This window comes from Pseudophryne corroboree, chromosome 6, assembly GCF_028390025.1.
Source record: "Pseudophryne corroboree isolate aPseCor3 chromosome 6, aPseCor3.hap2, whole genome shotgun sequence".
Classification (NCBI taxonomy): Eukaryota; Metazoa; Chordata; class Amphibia; order Anura; family Myobatrachidae; genus Pseudophryne; species Pseudophryne corroboree.
The window spans coordinates 60356623-60377643 of record NC_086449.1 but is presented as its reverse complement, the minus strand read 5'-3'; the positions used below and the strand labels follow the sequence as shown (position 1 = coordinate 60377643).

Genomic DNA, 21021 nt, shown 5'->3' with positions numbered 1-21021 from the left:
GGCAATCCTGAATCGCGAATCTCAGATAAGCCTGGTGAGGAGGATAAATGGGAACATGCAGGTAAGCATACTTTTTGTCCACCAACATTAAGTAGTCCCCCTCCTACAGACTGGCAATCACCGCCCGAAGTGATTCCATCTTGAACTTGAACCTTTTCAGGAAGAAATTCAGATCTTTTAGATTTAGGATCGGCCTGACCGAGCCGTCCGGCTTCGGAACAACAAAGAGGCTTGAATAAAAACCCTGCCCTTGTTGTGACAACGGTACCAGGACTATAACCTGGTCTTGACATAATTTTTGGATTGCTGCTGTTACTGCTTCTCTCTCTGGCGGAGAAGCTGGCAAGTTCGATTTGAAAAATTGGCATGAGGGAACGTCTTGAAACTCTAGTTTGTATCCCTGGGATACTATTTGCAATGCCCACGGGTCCAGGCCAGACAGAATCCTATCCTGGCTGAAGAGTTTGAGACGTGCCCCCACCTGATCGGCCTCCCGCAAGGGAGTTCCAGCGTCATGCTGGGGATTTGGCAGAATTAGGTGTAGACTTCTGCTATTGGGAACCTGTAGCCGGTGTGGGCTTCTTTCCCCTTACCCTACCTGCAAAGAAGGGGGAACCTCTCGCCTTTTTGTATTTATAGGGCAGAAAGAACTGCATTTGCGGGTGATAGGTGTTTTTTGCCGGTGCAGGCGCAGAGGGCAAAAATGTTGACTTACCTGCGGTAGCCGCCGAGACTAACCTCACCTTTATATGGGACAGCCTCCATATTTCTTTTGGGATCTGCATCCACGTTCCGCTGGCGAATCCATAACACCCACCTAGCCAATACTGCCATGGTAGTGGCTTGTGAACTCAAGAGTCCAATATCCTTCATTGCTTCCAGCATGTAGGCGGCAGCGTTCTTGATCATTCGTGTCAATTTCTGATGACATGTTTTCTGACCATTTTTCAATAGCGCGACTCACCCATGCGCAGGCAATAGTGGGCCTGAGCAGTGTACCATTGGTAACATAAATGGATTTCAATGTCGTTTTCATTTTGCGGTCTGCCGGCTCTTTAAGAGAAGCCGTGCCAGGAGCAAGGAGAATTACCTTCTTTGTCAACCTGGAAAGTGCACTGTCTAACACAGGGGGTGACTCCCATTTTTTCCTGTCTCCAACCGGGAAAGGATAAGCTATGTGAATCCTTTTGGGAATACAAATTTTTTTATCAGGATTCACCCTCATCCCTTCAAACAGAGCATTTAGTTTGTGTGAAGGAGGAAACGTGACTTTGGATTTCTTTTCCTTACATAAATAAGCTTTCTCCTGAGGTACAGGAGTGCTTTCTGTAACCTCCAACACGTCCCTTATAGCCACAATCATATATTGTATACTTTTTGCCAATTTATGATCTATCTCTCTGGATTCACTATTATCGATACAAGAATCAGAATCCGTTTCGGTATCAGTGTTTACAACATTTGCAAATGGTCTCTTATGTGACCCAGAGGGGCCGCCCGCATAAGGAATAACAGCATCCTGAAAAATCACATCTTCCACAGATTTTCTCCAGCATGCAGCCTTATAGGCCCTACACACTGGCCGATTTTCTGAAAGATATGAACGATCTTGTTCATAAATGAACGAGAACTTGTTCATATCTTTCAGTGTGGAGACTCCAGCGATGAACGATGCGCGGCCCCGCGCTCGTTCATCGCTGGTCTCCCGTCGGCTGTGCATGCAGGCCAATATGGACGATCTCGTCCATATTTGCCTGCACTTCAATGCTGCCGGGTGACGGGGGGAGTGAAGAAACTTCACTCCCCCCGTCACTGCCCCCCGCTGCCGGGTTGCTCGTTTGCCGTATCGGCCGTCGGGCACCTCGGCGGCGCATCGCCGAGTGTGTAGGGCCCTTTAGATTCAGAGTTATCTAATCTAGAGTTAATAAGATGCATACGGTCACGTAGCTCTTTCACCCATGCAGGCTCTTGGTGTGCCGGTAGCGCCACCTCATTACAGCTCTGTGTCCCTAAAATGGCTTCCTCCGGGGAGGAACTCCCTGCCTCAGACATGCATCACACGTGTACACCACACTCACAGACACACTGGGACTTATTTTGGGGACAGACCCACAGTAAAATCTGTCAGAGGGACACAGGATAGGATCAGCCAGTATCAAATGCACCACAATCGCTTTGTGCCCCCCCCCCCCCCTTTATAGCACCCTGTACTTGTCAGAAGTGGAGGAGGGGACCAGCGTGTTCTCCCTGATGAGAGAGAGAAAATGGTGTTGAGTAGTGTGCTGGCTGCCTGAGGAAGAAGCTCCTCCCCTCAGTATCCATGACAATAATTATACTGGCGGGGGTAGAGCTGTGCCAGTGGCATCTTATGCCCCCTTTTAGATAGTTTGAGGTATTTATCTTGCTGCCCAGGGCGCCCTCCTACCACGCCCTGCAGTGCATATGTGTGTGGGCAGCAATGGCGCGCTGCGCTCCCGCCAGCCGCGCCGCACCTCAGCCGTCACTTACTTGATTGAAGATCATTCTTCTCATACTCACCTGTCTTCTGACTTCTGGCTCTGTGAGGGGGGTGACGGCGTGCTGTGGGAGTGAGCATCTAGACACGGCTAGCGTTCAGTTCCCTTCAGGAGCTAATGGTGTCCTGTCAGCCAGAAGCAGAGCCATGAAACTCTGAGGAAGTTGGTTCTGCTTCTGCCCCCTCAGTCCCACGAAGCAGGGAGTCTGATGCCAGCAGATCTCCCTGAAAATAAAAAACCTAACATAAGTCTTTTCAGACCCCCTCATCCAGTCGACCTGGGCACATTTCTAAAACTGAGGTCTGGAGGAGGGGCATAAAGGGAGGAGCCAGTTCACACTCAAAGAAAAGTCTTTAGAGTGCCCATGTCTCCTGCGGATCCCATTTATACCCCATGGTCTTGATGTCGTCCCCAGCATCCTCTAGGACGTATGAGAAAAATCTCATGTCGACCTTTTGTCATGTTAACCTATAACATGTCGACCTAGAAACCCTTGTCGACCAATAGTGGTCGACCTAATGACTGTTGACCTAAGGCTAGTCAACTCGATGACCCATGCCTGGTAACAATTAGCACCATAATTCTCAGTAAACACTTCAGCTGAGATCAAAGGAAGCAAAGGAGTAGTACTACAAGGGGCAGTCAGCCGTTGGAAGAGATAAACAGTAACGAGCAAGAGGAGATGCAGGTATATACATTCACTACATAGGCTGTAAATAAATTGTGAGACAAGAGGGTTGCAGGAAGTAAGTGAGACATAGATGGCCAATGCATTAGGCAAGGGGTTGGGAGAGTGGCCTCAGATTAGGTTATGTGGAAGGACACGCTTTGATGATCAGGTGGGTTTTCAGTGCACATTTGAAGCTCTGCAAGGTCTGGGAGAGTCTAATAGAGTGAGAGAGCTCGTTCCAGTAAAGGGGGGGCAGCATGGGTAAAATCTTGGCTTTGCGCATGGGATGCAGTGACCAGGGTAGAGTAGAGTCGATGGCCATTAGCAGTGGGCAGGAGGGAGTATGTAGGGGGATGAGGTTGGAGATGTAGGTAGCAGTGGAGTTAGGGAGGGCCTTGTATGTGAGGGTGAGGAGTTTGAAGAGGATTCTGTAGGGGAATGGAAGCCAGTGAGGGTTATGGCAAAGAGGAGTGGCAGATGTGGAGTGGCGGGTGAGAAAGATAAGTCAAGCTGCGGAGTTGAGAACAGATTGGAATTGAGCAAGATGGGAGCATGGGAGGCCAGTGATGAGAATGTTGCAATTGTCGAGCCGTGGGATTACCAGTGAGTGGATAAGTTTGGTCTCACTCTGGGAGAGGAACGTCCTGATCCAAGCAATGTTGCGTAGCTGGTACCGACAGGATTTTGCCTGTTAATGGACATGTATCTGTGTGTGTGTGTGTGTGTGTGTGTGTGTGTGTGTGTGTGGGGATAGAGGGGGCAGGGGGTAGAGGGAAGAGTCAAGAGTAATGCCCAAGCAGCAGAGTTGGGGAACAGGGAAGATAGTGCTGTTGTCAATAGTGATATCCATAAGTCCACTTACATACAACACAAATTCAGGCAGAGAGTCTATAATCTACTTATAGTATCATCCATTTTATTAATTTCAACTGTATGTATACTGTATATAGGTCTCTTGAAATATATATTGGTGTTGCCTCATTCATATAATCACATGCCATTAACTGTGTAAGGTGAGATCAGTACCCTATCACTACAGAGGTAGTATATAAATGTTGCTCTTTTGCACCCTCCCACATACTGGGAATGTCTCTGTTATTATAAAATAATCATGTCATTCAAATCAAAATATAATTTTAGCATTTAGGTGCAAAATGATTACATTCATTTTCAACAGCAGGAAACATCCCCAATCTTCCCAGTAGTAGCAGCCAATAGACAGTCGTACGTTTTTGAAACTATATAAACACTGTCATCCTGGCCCAAAAATGTGTTAAACTTCCTTATATTCCCAATGCAGTTGTAAAAACGAGTTTTATGTTAAAAACTTACCTTTGTTAAAACTCTTTCTGCGAGGCACACTGGGCTCCACAAGGATAGACATTGGGGTGTAGAGTAGGATCTTGATCCGAAGCACCAACAGGTTCAAAAGCTTTGACCTTCTTCCCAAGATGCATAGCGCCGCCTCCTATATCACCCCGCCTCCGTGCACAGGAGCTCAGTTTTGTTAACCAGCCCAATGCAATAGCAAGTAAAAGAGACGACAACTGCCAGTTGCCACAAACACCACACTCTCCCAACAGGAGAAGTGCCAGCGGCTAATGCCATACCAACCCAAAGAAGCTAAGTGCGTCAGGGTGGGCGCCTTGTGGAGCCCAGTGTACCTCGCAGAAAGAGTTTTAACAAAGGTAAGTTCTTACCATAAAACTCATTTTCTGCTGCGGGGTACACTGGGCTCCACAAGGATAGACATTGGGGATGTCCTAAAGTAGTTCCTTATGGATGGGGATGCACTGTAGTGGGCACAAGAACCTGGCGTCCAAAGGAAGCATCCTGGGAAGCGGCAGTATTGAAGGCATAGAACCTAATGAACGTGTTCACTGAGGACCACGTAGCCGCCTTGCACAATTGTTCAAGTGTCGCATCACGGCGGGCCGCCCAAGAAGGTCCAACAGACCGAGTAGAATGAGCCGTAATGTGAGCAGGAGCTGACAGACCAGCCCTCACATAAGCATGTGCAATCACCATTCTAATCCATCTGGCCAAAGTCTGCTTGTGAGCAGGCCAGCCCCGTTTGTGAAATCCACAACAGAATAAAGAGAGAATCAGATTTCCTAACAGAAGCAGTTCTCTTCACATAGATACGGAAAGCCCGTACCTCATCCAAAGACCGCTCTTTGGGAGACAGATCAGGAGAAACAAGTGCTGGAACCACAATCTCCTGGGTAAGGTGGAACGAAGAAACCACCTTAGGTAAATAACCGGGACGAGTCCTAAGAACCGCCCGGTCACGGTGAAATATCAGATATGGGGAACTACAAGACTAGGCACCCAAATCCGACACTCTTCTAGCTGAAGCAATAGCCAGCAGAAACACCACCTTAAGGGAAAGCCACTTAAGATCAGCTGAACCAAGAGGTTCAAACGGAGACTCTTATAACGCCTCCAAAACCACCTACAAGTTCCAAGGAGCCACAGGTGGGACATAGGTGGCACATAGGGAGGTTGGATACGCAACACACCCTGAGTAAAGGTATGTACATCAGGTAAGGTTGCAATTTTTCTCTGAAACCACACCGACAAGGCAGATATTTGAACCTTGAGGGAGGCAAGACGCAGTCCTAAGTCCAGGCCCTGCTGAAGAAAGGCCAACAACTTGGCTATACTAAACTTGGAAGCATCATGATCGTTAGATGCGCACCAAACAAAGTAAGAATGCCAGACCCTATAGTAAATCTGAGCAGAAGCCGGTATCCGGGCCCGCAACATAGTTTGAATGACCGCCTCAGAAAACCCTTTAGCCCTCAAGACGGAAGCTTCCAGAGCCACGCCGTCAAAGACAGCCAAGCTAGGTCCTGGTAGACACAGGGGCCCCAAACGAGGAAGTCTGGGCATTGTGGAAGTAAAATTGGACGCTCCGACGATAGGCCCTGCAGGTTTGAAAACCAGTGCCGTCTGGGCCACGCTGGAGCTATGAGAAGCAGAATTCCTCTTTCTTGCTTGAACTTCCGAATTACCCTGGGCAGGAGTGACACCGGAGGGAACATGGACGGCAGCCGAAACCTCCACGGCACCGCCAGCGCATCCACGAATGCTGCTTGAGAATCCCTTTTCCTTGTTTCGAAGACCGGAACCTTGTGATTGTGTCGAGACGCCATCAGATCTACGTCTGGAAGGCCCCACTTTTCCACTAGGAGTTGAAACACTTCTGGATGGAGGCCCTACTCATCGGCTTGCACGTCCTGATGACTGAGAAAGTCCGCTTCCCAAATCAGGACTCCCGGAATTAATATTACCGATATGGCTGGTAGATGGCGTTCCGCCCATTGTAGAATCTGTGAGATTTCCTTCATTGCCAAAAGGCTTCGAGTGCCTCCTTGATGATTTATGTAAGCCACTGTGGTGGCGTTGTCTGACTGTACTTGAACAGGACGGTTCTGAATTAAATGCTGGGCCAGGGTCAACGCATTGAAGACCGCCCCCAATTCCTAAATGTTGATCGAGAGGAGATATTCCTTTTTGGTCCACCGACCCTGAAGGGACTGTTGCTTTAGCACCGCTCCCCAACCTCTGAGACTGGCATCTGTCGTCAACAGGACCAAGTCAGATATCCAGAAGGGACGGCCCCTGTACAATCGTTGGTCCTGGAGCCACCAGTGCAGCGACAGATGACCTCCGGAGTCAATGAGATCATGTGAGACCTGATCCGGTGGGGCAGGCCGTCCCACTTGGCTAGAATAAGCCTCTGGAGGGAGCGAGAATGAATTTGAGCATACTCCACCATGTCGAATGCTGATACCATGAGGCCCAGCACCTGCATTGCCGAATGTATCGACACTTGCGGACGAGAAAGGAGCAACGAATCCTGTGCTGAAGCTTCAGGACTTTCTCCTGAGACAAGAACAACCGCTGGTTGTGAGTGTCCAATAGCGCCCCCAGGTGCACCATGCTCTGAGCAGGGACCAGGGAGGATTTCTTTCAGTTGATGAGCCACCCGTGGGCTTGTAGAAACTGGACAGTAGGAGAATATCTGGGGAATTTGCCAGGATTAACAAGTCGTCCAGATACGGCAGTATCCTGACCCCTTGACGGCGGAGTACCACCGTCACCACTGCCATAACTTTGGTGAAGACACGTGGAGCCGTAGTTAAACCAAAAGGTAACGCCCGAAACTGGTAATGAAGGTTGCCAATCGGTAAGCATCCTGTATGTCCAGGGAGACCATGTAATCCCCAGGTTCCAAGGCCAGAACTATAGAGCGGAGGGTTTCCATACGTAACTTGGAAACTTTCATAAACCTGTTCAATGCCTTGAGATTGAGAATGGGCCGAGAGGACCCGTTCGGTTTCGGGACTAGAAACAACGGAGAATAGTACCCCCGGCCCCTCTTAGCAAGAGGCACATGTACTATGACTCCTGTATCAAGGAGGGTCTGTACCACTGAATGTAGAGTGTTTGCCTTAGTCTGGTCCAACAGGACGTCTGTCAGGCAAAATCGATGAGGGGGACAGTTTTTGAAGGCTGTGGCGTAACCTCGAGTGACGACTTCCTGTACCCAGGCATCTGAAGTGGTCTTCAACCATTCCTGGGTATACCCTAGAAGCCGGCCCTCCACCCTGGGATCCCCCAGGGGGAGGCCCGCCCCATCATGCGGCAGGCTTATCCGTCTTGGACGCTGGCAGACGGGCATCCCAGGCATTTTGGGCTTCGGCTTACCAGGTTTGGAAGTGCGGGCCTGCTTGTTGTACGCCTAACTTTTTGCTTTACCTGAAGGACGAAAGAGGCGAAAGGAAGTACCTTTAGCCTTCGACACAGAAGGAGCGGTACTTGGTTAAGACAGGCAGTTTTGGCAGTAGCCAAGTCAGCCACTATCTTATTTAAGTCCTCCCCAAACAGAATATCTCCCTTGAAAGGGAGTACCTCCAGGGTTTTTCTAGAGTCCAGATCCACAGACCAGGATCTCAGCCACAATATCCGGCGAGCCAGGCCTGATGTAGTAGAGGCCTTGGCTGCTAGAATACCGGCATCAGAAGTCGCCTCTTTAATATAGTGAGAAGCTGTGACAATATATGACAAGCATTGTCTAGCATGGTCAGAAGAGATTTCAGCTTCCAACTCTAGGGCCCATGCTTCAATAGCCCCTGCAGTGTTGCTCCAATAGTGGGCCTTTGTGCGCACCCGTGAGGGTGTAAATCGCTTTCAGACAACCCTCCACACTTTTATCCGTAGGCTCTTTTAGAGACGTGACAGTAGTGACAGGTAGAGCTGAGGATACCACCATCCTAGCCACATGTGAGTCTATTGGAGGAGGCGTTTCCCAATTTTTAGACAGCTCTGGCGCGAGGGGATAGCGAGCCAGCATCTTCTTTGAGGCACAAACTTCTTTCCCGGGTTTCCCCAGGGTTCCTGACGTATCTCCACTAGGTGGTCAGAGTGAGGTAAAACTTGTTTAACCACCTTCTGACGCTTGAACCTATCTGGTTTCTTAGGAGGGACGGATGGCTCGGGATCATCCGTGATCTGTAAAATCAACTTAATAGCCTCCAAAAGATCAGGAACATCCACATGTGAACTACCCTCCCCATCAGCAGTATCTGTGTCAGAATCTGTGGGGTCAGTGTAAGCGCCATCTTCATCAGACGAGGTGTCAGTGACAGCAGTGGATTGTGAGGATAAGAGCTCGCTTAGAGTACCCCTTGGTCTTAGGCGAGCGAGGGTCAGACTTTTTAGAAGTCAAGGACTGGTTCAACTTCTTCAATTGAGAAGACAAATTATCCGCCCACGGCGGGTTAGCTGCGGGCTACCACACACGGTTGCACCGGCATAGGAGGTGCCATAGGGGGGTTAGTTTAGTAACTAGCGTATGTAGAAGCGTGGAGAAAGTAGCCCACGGTGGGTCATTATGTACCCCCATTGCTACAATCCCACTGGGGGGCCAGGAGCCCCCAGAACCAGAGCCCAAAGCTGCTATATTTTCCTCATAGATATCTGTGGCTTCAGCAACACCGGCAGTGTGTTCAGCCCCAGAACAGTTACCCTCAGAAGCAGACATGATATAATTTGCAGTATCAGGTAACACAGTACAATTGGCAGCAGCACAATACCTCTTACCCAAACCCCTGTGCAGTGTAATCAGCACTAGCAGAGATAAAGGAGAGATATGGTAACTAAAATTATCTTTGTGAAAATCCAATATCAATATAAAACCTGACGCACCAAGCCCCCTCAGGTTATAGAATATAGGGATAGCAAGTTGAGTGAAAGACACAAAATGGACACCACTCAGCTATCTAATGCACACACAGATAGACACAGTTTGTACAATGCAGAGGTTATTACTAACAATAATACTGCACTGTACTAGCTTATATATATAGCTATATGGTCAATAGATATAACACTGCACAGTAAGAACTGGATGTATATCACAGGGTAATTGTACTAGAAAACCCTGACTAAATGCACTCTTTCTTAACTAGCACTGTCTAAAAAGGCAGGTAGAATACTTAAGTGTCATGTAAAGTCACAGCACTGACAACTAGGCGGCTTTACACAGGAGGATTTGCCCAAGCAGTCCCAGGAACAGTGAAGCTGAGAGATAATGGCGCCCAGACACTGGCAGGGAGTGAGGGAGAGACAAATATGCAGCTCCAGGGTGGGAACATTTGTGGGAAATGGCGCCCTGGGGCTGGGGGAGGGGCTCCAGGTCTAAGCCTTATCCCCTCTGCTGGCAAAACTACCGGGTACTGCGGGCTACTTGTAAAAAGGTTTAGAGAGAAAACCTGACCTGCACCCATGCCCTGGTGATCTAGTGGGATCGCCTGTACTGCCACAGTGTCCACCGCCAGTGCATGCGGCCCGGATCGCGTTAAAGTGCGGGTCCCGCGAGCGGGACTCACCTCCTCCCGAAGTGCGGCCACGCGATCCCGGAGAGCCCCAGCCGTGTGTGACTAACTTGGAAGAAAACCGGAGCCTCCTGCTGTAGGTACCCAGCAACCAGGGCACGGGAGTGTACAGCGCCGCTGGGGGAGAGATGGAGCTGCAGCAGGCAATGTCTACTGACATCAAACACAATCTGTGCCTCTGCTGCAGCCCTTGTAGTCTTCTTTTTTCCTCAGAAAAAGCTTTTTCTAGAGCTGCTGTGAGCAGCTCTTCCTGTTACATGCTTGCACTGCAAGCACCAACTACAAAACTGAGCTCCTGTGCACGGAGGCGGGGTGATATTGGAGGCGGCGCTATGCATCTTGGGAAGAAGGTCAAAGCTTTTGAGCCTGTTGGTGCTTCGGATCAAGATCCTACTCTACACCCCAATGTCTATCCTTGTGGAGCCCAGTGTACCCTGCAGCAGAAACAGAGTTTATTTGTGCAATCTCAGCAGAGAATTCATAGTGTGGGGCTGTAACAGACTCTTACTGTTGTTATTGCCATAAACTGAATCACTTACCTTTTTAAGTTGGGTTTTGGCATAGTTGTAGAGAATGGCCCGTATCTCTACTTGTTCATTCCTCACCACAGAATATGGCAGCTTCAGGTCAATAAAGAAGTTCTTCCTAACCACAATATCACATGGCTTAGACACACAGATACCTACCAATTATAAAGCATAAACAAGAATGAGACATTAAATGTGAGAATGCATCCTGATCATCACCATACACAACACATCTACACTAGAACAGACCAAGCCGGCCCTAACCAATATGATGCCCTAGGCAAGATTTTGGCTAGTGCCCCCTAGCACTGCCGCTAGTTCTGCAGGAAATGTCTGGCATGAGTCAGCTGGCAGCTCTGCTAACGTCGGGCGCCTTTTGTTTATGAAAATGCATCTTATTTGCATTACTATGTGGCTAGGACGCACAAGCAGCATCTGCTGATTAAAATTATATGCAGCATGCCTATATTCTGTGTGCGACTGCGGCTGTATCTGCATATGAAATGCTACATTACAGTGATTACCAGGAATACACTGCAACGTAGCATTTCGTATGCAGATACAGCCGCAGTCACACACAGAATATAGGCATGCCACATATCATTTTAATCAGCAGAAGCTGCTGGTGCCCCTAAGCATACCAAATGCCCTAGGCATTTGCCTAGTTTGCCTATGCCTAAGTCCGGCTCTGAGAACAGAGGTTCCCAAATGCGGTCCTCAAGGCACCCCAGCAGTCCAGGTTTTAAATGTATCCATGCTTGGCCACAGGTGACTTAATTAGCACCTCAATTTGATTTAACTATCTGTGCTGAGCTATGGATATACCTAAATCCTGGACTGTTGGGGAGCCTTGAAGACAGCGTTTGGGAACCTCTGCACTAGAACGATATGTCTGAGGCTGAAGTTGGAGGCGATTTTCCTTGAACTCTCCCGGGTACTTCCCGGGAGTGGTTCCATACAATTCTAAACGATTTGGTACAGTTTGCAGGCGATATATCGTACACGTTGCCAGCCATGCCAGCGGGAACTGACCTATCACGAGTGCAGCACTAGCTTATGGGGCCGCGCATCTGATCGGATCAGATCCACAGCCAAAATACCTGATTTCACCCAATATATCGGCCCGAATGCCTGAATTGGGCTGAAATCGGGCACTATCGTTCTAGTCACAGGGGCCCTTTACAGTGCATCCGGAAAGTAATCACAGCGCTTCACTTTTTTTTGTTATGTTACAGCCTTATTCCAAAATGGAATACCCCGTAATGACAACGTAAAAAAAAGTGTTTGTTTTTTTTAGATTTTTGCAAATGTATTAAAAATAAAACACATTCAAAAATTGACCCAGCGCTTATCAAATTAATTCCTGTACAGCCAGTAATATAGGGGCTACTTAACCCTATGATTTTGTTAAGAAAAAAAAAGCGATATTACAGCGCACAGGAATTAAATATATACACAATTTATTAAACTACGACATGTAAAAAAAGGTCACATCTTCCGGGCTGTTTTTCAAATTCACAGCACTAAATCAAATAGCATAACCATTAGATATGATACAGTGTCAGTTCAGCAGCAAGTGTACAGTAACATCGAAATTCTCTTTACGGATTACTGATTTATGGCTTGATTTGAATAAGCAGACAGTGTAACACATAAAAGTCAATTTGTTTCATATATGCTGATTTGAACATTCTATTGCTGATAAAAGGAGACAGCTGGAGTAATCAGTGTTAAAGTCACCATATAAGATCCTTTGTATTCAGTATCAAGAGGCAGTGGCAAACGCAGGATTTCTAGAGGGGGGTTTCCGAATGCAGTCCACAATCTCCCACTCTGTGGAACATTGTAACAAGTGCGAGAGTAGCAGAAGAACCTAGTAATGACTCTGGACATTAATGTAAACCAGTGGTTCTCAAACTCGGTCCTCAGGACCCCACACAGTGCATGTTTTGCAGGTAACCCAGCAGGTGCACAGGTGTATTAATTACTCACTGACACATTTTAAAAGGTCCACAGGTGGAGTTAATTATGTCACTTGTGATTGTGTGAGGAGACCTGCAAAACATGCACCGTGTGGGGGTCCTGAGGACCGAGTTTGAGAACCTGTGATGTAAACCATACTTGCCTACCTGACCCTCTCCATGAGGGAGAAAATGCTCTGTTCCAGGACTTTCCTGGTAATGTATGATTGCCATCACCTGTGGTGAAACACCTTTCTTATCAATTAAGTAGCTCACCACAGGTGATGGCAATCATACATTACCAGGAAAGTCCAGGAACAGAGCATTTTCTCCCTCATGGAGAGGGTCAGGTAGGCAAGTATGATGTAAACACTGGTCTATTTATACACTGGATACTGTATAGCATACAGTATTAATATTTAACACTAGATGGTCTCAAGTATAGGCTGTATCACCCATATTTAAGTAATATAAATAAATGGTTAGGAAAGGTTAAACATACCAAAATAAATAAATACACAAACATAACAGAACCAGTGGAAGAACTGTATTTTTTAAGCACACATTCTCCCACCTCATGGTAAGGCTCCTGTCTCTTCTTCCTTGTAGCTACTCTATGGTCCAGAGCACTGATTGAGGACTCAGATCCACACACCCAGCAAACTGGGCATGTGCAGCAGCTCTGCTCTGTCCTTTAAACTGCATGATGTGGTGACAACTCTAGTAATCATATTATTTACCAGTGCTAATATTGTCAGAATTTGAGCCACTTGCCAAGTGCAGGGGGGTTTCTGTGCAACCAGAAACCCCCCCTGCGTTTGCCCATGAAGATGAATTCAAATTCATGGTCTCACCAATCTCCACACTTATTTAATACCCTCCAACCTGACCCGCCCCACTAGGTACAAAATGCTCTGTTTCTGGACTTCCCTCTTAATTTATTATTGCCATCACCTGTGAAGAAACAGCTTTTTTATCATTTAACTAGTTCAAAACAGGTGATGGAAATCATAAATTAGGAGGGAAGTCCAGAAACATAGCATTTTGTACCTAGTGGGGCGGGTCATGTTGGAGGGTCTGTTATCTGCTGCAAATGGGTCTTCCCCGGCTGCTGGTGCTTTCAACCTTTTCTTGCAGATATCTCTGGGGGACTGTTGAAAAACAATTTAAATGCTGCAGGGTGCTGTGTAGAGTTTCTCCTGTTCAGGTGGTGTGGAATCACAAGAATTAAAACCTTGGTGGTAATTCAGACCTGATCACCAGGGTGCATTTTTTTAATTCCCTGCAATCAGGTAGTCACCGCCTACAGGGGAAGGGTTGTGTGTGTGTGTGCAGGTGTGCGATCGCTTGTGCTGGAGAGCTGCACAAACAGCAGTTTGTGCAGTACAACGCGCGTGCGCATTGCGGTGCATACGCATGCGCAGATAGCTCTGTTTTTCTATGTTCGCTGCGCTGTGAAAATTCGTAGCGAGCGATCAACTCAGAATGAGGGCCCATATCTAATGGTTATGCTATTTGATTTAGTGCTGTGAAAAACTGGCCGGTGGATGTGAGCTTTTTTACGTGTCATATTTTAATAAATTGTGTATATATTTAATTCCTGTGCGCTGAAATATCGCTTTTTTTGTTTTTTTTTCTATTAAAAATAAAAAACTGAGAAATCACATGTACATAAGTATACACAGTCTTTGCCATGAAGCTCAAAATTTAGCTCAGGTGCATCCTTTTTCCACTGATCATCCTTGAGATGTTCCTACAGCTTAATTGGAGTCCACGTGTGGTAAATTCAATTGATTTGACATAATTTGGAAAGGCACACACACTTGACAGTGCATGTCTGAGCACAAACCAAGCATGAAATCAAAGGAATTGTCTGTAGACCTCCTCCTACAGAAAAATATATGCTGCTTTGAAGGTCCCAATGAGCACAGTGCCCACCATCATCTGTAAAAGGAGGAGGTTTGGAACCACCAGGACAGTTCTAAAAGCTGGCCGGCCCTCTAAACCGAGTGATCGGGGGAGAAGCGACCTAGTTAGGGAGGTGACCGAGAACCCAATGGTCACTCTGTCAGAGCTACAGCATTTATCAGTGGAGAGAGGAGAACCTTCCAGAAAGACGACCATCTCTGCAGCAATCCATTAATCAGGCCTTTATGGAAGAGTGGCCAGACAGAAGCCACTCCTTAGTTAAAGAAAGCACATTACAGCCCGCCTGGAGTTTGCCAAAATGCACCTGAAGGACTCTCAGACTATGAGAAACAAATTCTCTGGTCTGATGAGATGAAGATTGAACTCTTTGACGTGAATGCCAGGCGTCATGTTTGGAGGAAATCAGGCACAGCTCATCACCAGGCCAATATCATCCCTACAGTGAAGCATGGTGGTGGCAGCATCATGCTGTGGGATGTTTTTCAGTGGAAGGAACTGGGAGACTAGTCAGGATAGAGAGAAAGATGGATACAGCAATGTGCAGAGACATCCTGGATGAAAACCTGCTCCAGAGTGCTCTTGACCTCAGACTGGGGCGACAGTTCATCTTTCAGCAGGACAACAACCCTAAGAACACAGCCAAGATATCAAAGGAGTGGCTTCAGGACAACTCTGTGAATGTCCTTGAATGGCCCAGCAAGAGCACAGACTTGAATCCGATTGAGCATCTCTGGAGAGATCTGAAAATGGCAGTGCACTGACACTTCACATCCAACCTGATGAAGCTTGAGAGGTGCTGCAAAGAGGAATGGGCGAAACAGCCCAAAGACAGGTATGTTAAGCTTTTGGCATCATATTGAAAAAGGCTTGAGGCTGTAATTGCTGCCAAAGGTGCATCAACAAAGTATTGAGCAAAGGCTGTAAATACGTATATACATGTGATTTGTTTTTAATTTTTAATAAATTTGCAAAAATCTCAAAAAACCTTTTTTCACTTTGTCATCATGGGGTATTGTGTGTAGAATTTTGAGGGAAAAAATAGGATTTTAATTACCTACCGGTAAATCCTTTTCTCGTAGTCCACAGAGGATGCTGGGGTCCATTTTAGTACCATGGAGTATAGACGGTTTCGCAGGAGCCTTCGGCATTTTAAGACTTTTCAACAGTATGAACCGGCTCCTCCCTCTATGCCCCTCCTCCAGACCTCAGTATAGGAACTGTGCCGGAGGAGACAGACAACTCAGAGAGAAGAATTTACATTAAACTAGTGGCAAGATTTACACCAGCTCACACCATACAAAACATGCCACCTAACATGGCTTTCAACATAACCCATGCTAACGTGCTGTGAACATCTTAACACATGAGAACCTGTGTAAAAAATATAAAAATAATTCTGCAGGAAAAATGAGCACTGGGCGGGCGCACAGCATCCTCTACGGACTACGAGAAAAGGATTTACCGATAGGTAATTAAAATTCTATTTTCTCTTACGTCCTAGAGGATACTGGGGTCCATTTTAGTACCATGGGGATGTACCAAAGCTCCCAGTATGGGCGGGAAAGTGCTAATGTTCCTGCAGAACTGACTGAGCAAACTGAAGGTCGTCAGCAGCCAAGGTGTCAAACCTGTAAAACTTAGCAAACGTGTTTGCCCCTGACCAAGTAGCTGCTCTGCAAATTTGCAACGCCGAGGCACCCCGGGCAGCCGCCCAGGAAGAACCCACTTTCCTTGTAGAGTGGGCCTTTACCAAACTCGGTAACAGCAATCCTGCCGTGGAATAAGCGTGCCTTATGGTACCTCTGATCCAGGTCACAATGGTTTGCTTAGAAGCAGGACCCCCAATCTTGTTGGGGTCATAGAGGACAAACAAAGATTCTGTTTTCCTTATCCGAGCCATTCTTGCAACATAAGTCCTCAATGCTCTGATGACATCCAAGGCCTTTGAAATGGCTGAGGTGTCAGAAGCCACTGGCCCCACCACAGGTTGGTTGATATGGAAATAAGACACAACCTTTGGAAGAAAATGCTGACGCGTCCACAGTTCAGCTCTATCTTCATGAAAAATCAAATAAAGACTCGTGTGACAGAGCCCCTAATTCAGACACTTGTCTGCCTGAGGCCAAGGTCAACAGCATGACCAGTTTCCAAGTGAGAAACTTCAACTCTACCTCTTGTAGAGGCTCAAACCGGTCCGATTTAAGGAACTGCAACACCACATTAAGATCCCATGGCGCCGCAGGAGGCACAAAGGGAGGTTGGATGTGCAGAACCCCCTTCACGAACGTCTGGACCTCAGGAAGGAAAGCCAACTGTTTCTGAAAGAAAATGGACAAGGCCGAAATTTGGACTTTGATAGACCCTAATCTCAAGCCAGCATCCACACCCGCCTGTAGAAATAGGAGAAGACGTCCTAATTTAAACTCCACCGCAGGAGACTTGTTGGATTCACACCAAGATACATATTTTCTCCAAATACGATGATAATGTTTGGACGTTACCCCTTTCCTGGCCAGAATAAGTGTGGGAATGACTTCATTGGGAATACCCTTACGGGCTAGGATCTAGCGCTCAACAGCCATGCCATCAAACACAGCCGCGGCAAGTCCCGATAAACAAACGGCCCCTGCTGAAGCAGGTCCTCATGAAGAGGAAGAGGCTGAGGATCTTCCAGTAATACTGTAACTCCTGAAGATCTGGATACCACGCCCTCCTTGGCCAGTCTGGAGCAATGAGAATTGCTCGAACCCTTGTTCTTCTGATGATCTTGAGAACTTTTGGTATTAGTGGAAGTGGAGGGAACAGATACACCGACTGAAACACCCACTGGGTCACCAGTGCATTAACTGCTTCTTGTTGAGACGTGATGCCATCATATCTATTTGAGGAACGCCCCAACGATCTGCTACCTCTGCAAAGACTTCTGGGTGGAGGCCCGATTCTCCTGGATGGAAATTGTGTCTGCTAAGGATGTCTGCTTCCCAGTTGTCCACTCCTGGAATGAAAATTGCCGACAGAGCTTTTGCATGTCTTTCTGCCCAGAGGAGTATCTTTGCACCTCTGCCATTGCCGCTCTGCTTTTTGTTCCGCCCTGGCGGTTTATGTAAGCTACTGCCATTACATTGTCTGACTGGATCTGTATGGGATGACCATGAAGAAGGTGTGCCGCTTGATGAAGGCTGTTGTACACAGCTCTCAATTCCAGAATGCTTATGTGAAGGAGTACTTCTTGACTTGACCATCGTCCTTGGAAGCTTTCCCCTTGCGTGACTGCTCCCCAACCTCGGAGGCTTGCATCTTAGGTTAGCAGGATCCAAGTCTGAATCCCGAACCTGCGTCCCTCCAGGAGGTGAAAACTTTGAAGCCACCACAAGACTGAAATTCTGGCTTTTTTTGACAGGATTATCTTCCAGTGATTGTATAGGTGCGATCCGGACCACTTGTCCAGTAGGTCCCATTGAAAGACCCTGGCGTGGAATTGGCCAAATTGTAGAGTCTCGTAGGCTGCTACCATCTTCCCCAGCAGGCAGATGCACTGATGAATCGATACGCATGCTGGTTTTAAAACTTGGTTGACCATCCTCTGGATCTCCAGAGCCTTTTCCACCGGTAGGAATACTTTCTGTGCTTCCGTGTCTAATGTCATTCCCAGAAATGATAACCTCCTTGTGGGTTCCAATTGTGATTTTGGAAGGTTTATGATCCAATCGTGCTGTTGCACTAGTTTCTCCATGGATCTTGCTTTTATGAGGAGATTGTCCAAGTATGGGATGACTTTGACTCCTTTCTTGCGAAGAAGAACCATCATCTCCGCCATCACTTTGGTGAATATTCTCGGAGCCATGGAGAGCCTGAAAGGCAATGTTTGGAACTGGTAGTGGCAGTTCTGCACCGCAAACCTCAGGTATTCCTGATGCGACGGGTAGATGGGAACATGTAAATAAGCACCTTTGATGTCCATCAATACCAGAAATTCCTTTTCCCCCAAGCTGGAGATCACCGCTCTCAGGGATTCCATCTTGAATTTGAACCTTTTCAAATAAAGAACAAACAGAGAAAAGAACAGAGCGCAAATGGACTTAAATGAATCCATATTTAATGTAGCTAAAATATGCACATAAACCATACCTTAATCTATACCAATTATCCAATATATTTAAAACAAAATGAAAACATTAAAAATATATTTCATAGGATCCTTAACACTCAAGTCCAAATGTGATTCCACTTGAATAGTACACTGATAAATACCAGAATAGATGTTACAAGTGTCCTTGGTAGAGTCAATATTTTTATAGAAAGTGTCTGGCAAAAGACACGTATTTATATCCACCAAATGCGTTCTGTGTGTGATACTTCATGTATCTATACCATAATTATAGTTACTGTTTCTTTTAGAAATGAAGTTGAAACTGTTATATTATGTAGTAAGTGCACTGTTACTTCAGGTGGCTGTGATTCAATTTATTAGACAGCAAGCTTTAGCTCGTATCACAGCACACCAGGAGCGTCTCCGTCTGCCGCTCCCTACCTTAATCACGGCATGGGGGAAGGTCCTGAAATTCCAATTTGTACCCTTGGGATACTATCTGCAATACCCAAGGATCCAGATCTGAATGAACCCAGACCTGGCTGAAAGACAGTAGACGTGCTCCCACCCGATCGTAATCCCGCAGGGGAGCCCCAGCGTTATGCTTGCTGAGGTTTAACAGAAGTAGCTGTTGACTTCTGCTCCTGCGAGCCTGACGATGTTGTAGATTTTTTACCTCTTCCTCAACCTCTTCCTGCGAAGAAGGGGGTACCCTTTGCTTTTTTGGACTTGTTGGGCCGAAAGGATTGCAGAGACTAAAATCCTTTCCTAGGTGGAGCAGCTGAGGAAGGCAGAAATGCTGATTTGCCTGATGTAGTTGTTGAAATCATGGCATTCAGCTTGTCTCCAGCTTCAGCTTGTAATGAAGCGCCTCAATATTCTTTTTTTTTTCTTTTTCTGATTCCGCATCAGCATTCCATTGGCGGATCCACAGCGCCCTGCGGGCTGAAATCGCCATAGCGGAGGATCTTGAACTCTGCAACCCAATATCCTTCATAGCTTCAACTAAGTAACCTGCAGCATTTTTGATATGGCCGAGAGTTAGGACTATTTCATCCCTGTCAACTGTGTCTATGTTAACAAGCAAGTTGTCAGACCATTTTTCCACAGCGTTACCTACCCACGCACAAGCAATGGTGGGCCTGAACACCGATACGTTAGCCATATATATGGATTTTAGGGTTGTTTCTAATTTACGGTCAGCTGGATCTTTTGTAGAGGCTGAACCAGGGGCAGGCAAAACAATTTTCTTAGACAGCCAAGAAAATGAGGTGTCTATCATTGGGGGTGTCTCCCATTTGTGCCTGTCTTCCTCAGGGAAGCGGTACGCTACACGTATCCTTCTGGGAAGGGTAAATTTCTTCTCTGGGTTAGCCCAGGATTCTTCAAAGAATGCATTCAAATCCTTTAAAGGAGGAAAAGTCACAACCTTTATTTAATTTAAAATAATCCTTTTCCTCAGGGACCAGTGTTGTTTCAGGTAACTCCAACACTTCCTTTATAGCTAAACAAAGGAAAAATTATGGCCACAGGTGCTTCCAGGCGCCTACACCAAATAAATCATACTGTATATGGACGTATTTAAAAGATACTCCAATTATACTAAGTCAATAAAAGGAAAACATATACAACCCCTTGTCTGGTGTGATTAGTCCAATCTTCAAAATCCACAACTCCTCCTCACAGCGTGTGTTACACAACACGGCATATGCAACAGAGGGGAGAAGGAAACAACATGTGTCGTACGGTAATTTTAATAACATATACAGACATACATTACACACATAAAAAGGACATCAATCACAAGTGACATAAGGGAGAAAGTGAAAATGGTAAATGTCCCATCCGTGGGAGTCACAGGGGAATACTGCGAAACAATTACCGGAGTGTCCGAGAACCCGCAAAAAGTTCTCAGACAAGTTATTTAAAGTCCTGAAGCCGCCCGGGCCGCAACCGGAATAATCTCCGATATCTGTCCCGCAGGATATCCCCCAAATGCTGTCCACGCCTGGGTGCCGCCAACGCGTTTCAACTAGAGATGAGCGGGTTCGGTTCCTCGGAATCCGAACCCGCCCGAACTTCAGCTTTTTTCTCACGGGTCCGAGCGACTCGGATCCTCCCGCCTTGCTCGGTTAACCCGAGCGCGCCCGAACGTCATCACCCCGCTGTCGGATTCTCGCGAGACTCGGATTCTATATAAGGAGCCGCGCGTCGCCGCCATTTTCACACGTGCATTGAGATTGATAGGGAGAGGACGTGGCTGGCGTCCTCTCCGTTTATAGAGAAGAGACTAGAGTAGAGAGAGACACAGTATTTAGTAATTTTGGGGAGCATTTTTAGGAGTACTACTACTTGCTGAAGTGTAGTGTGACTGTATATGTATATCTGACTTGTGGGGGAGACAGTGGGGAGCAGTTAGAGTC

General features: G+C 46.9%; 1 protein-coding gene across 1 annotated transcript in view; it reads right to left on the bottom strand.

Moving 5' to 3' along the window:
- LOC134936129 (complement C3-like) overlaps positions 1-21021 on the bottom strand; it is an 828079-nt gene that overhangs the window by 312165 nt on the left and 494893 nt on the right. The window contains exon 20 of the mRNA XM_063931046.1: positions 10631-10773. Within this exon, the coding sequence (XP_063787116.1) occupies positions 10631-10773 (143 nt within the window). The remainder of the gene's footprint in view (positions 1-10630; positions 10774-21021) is intronic.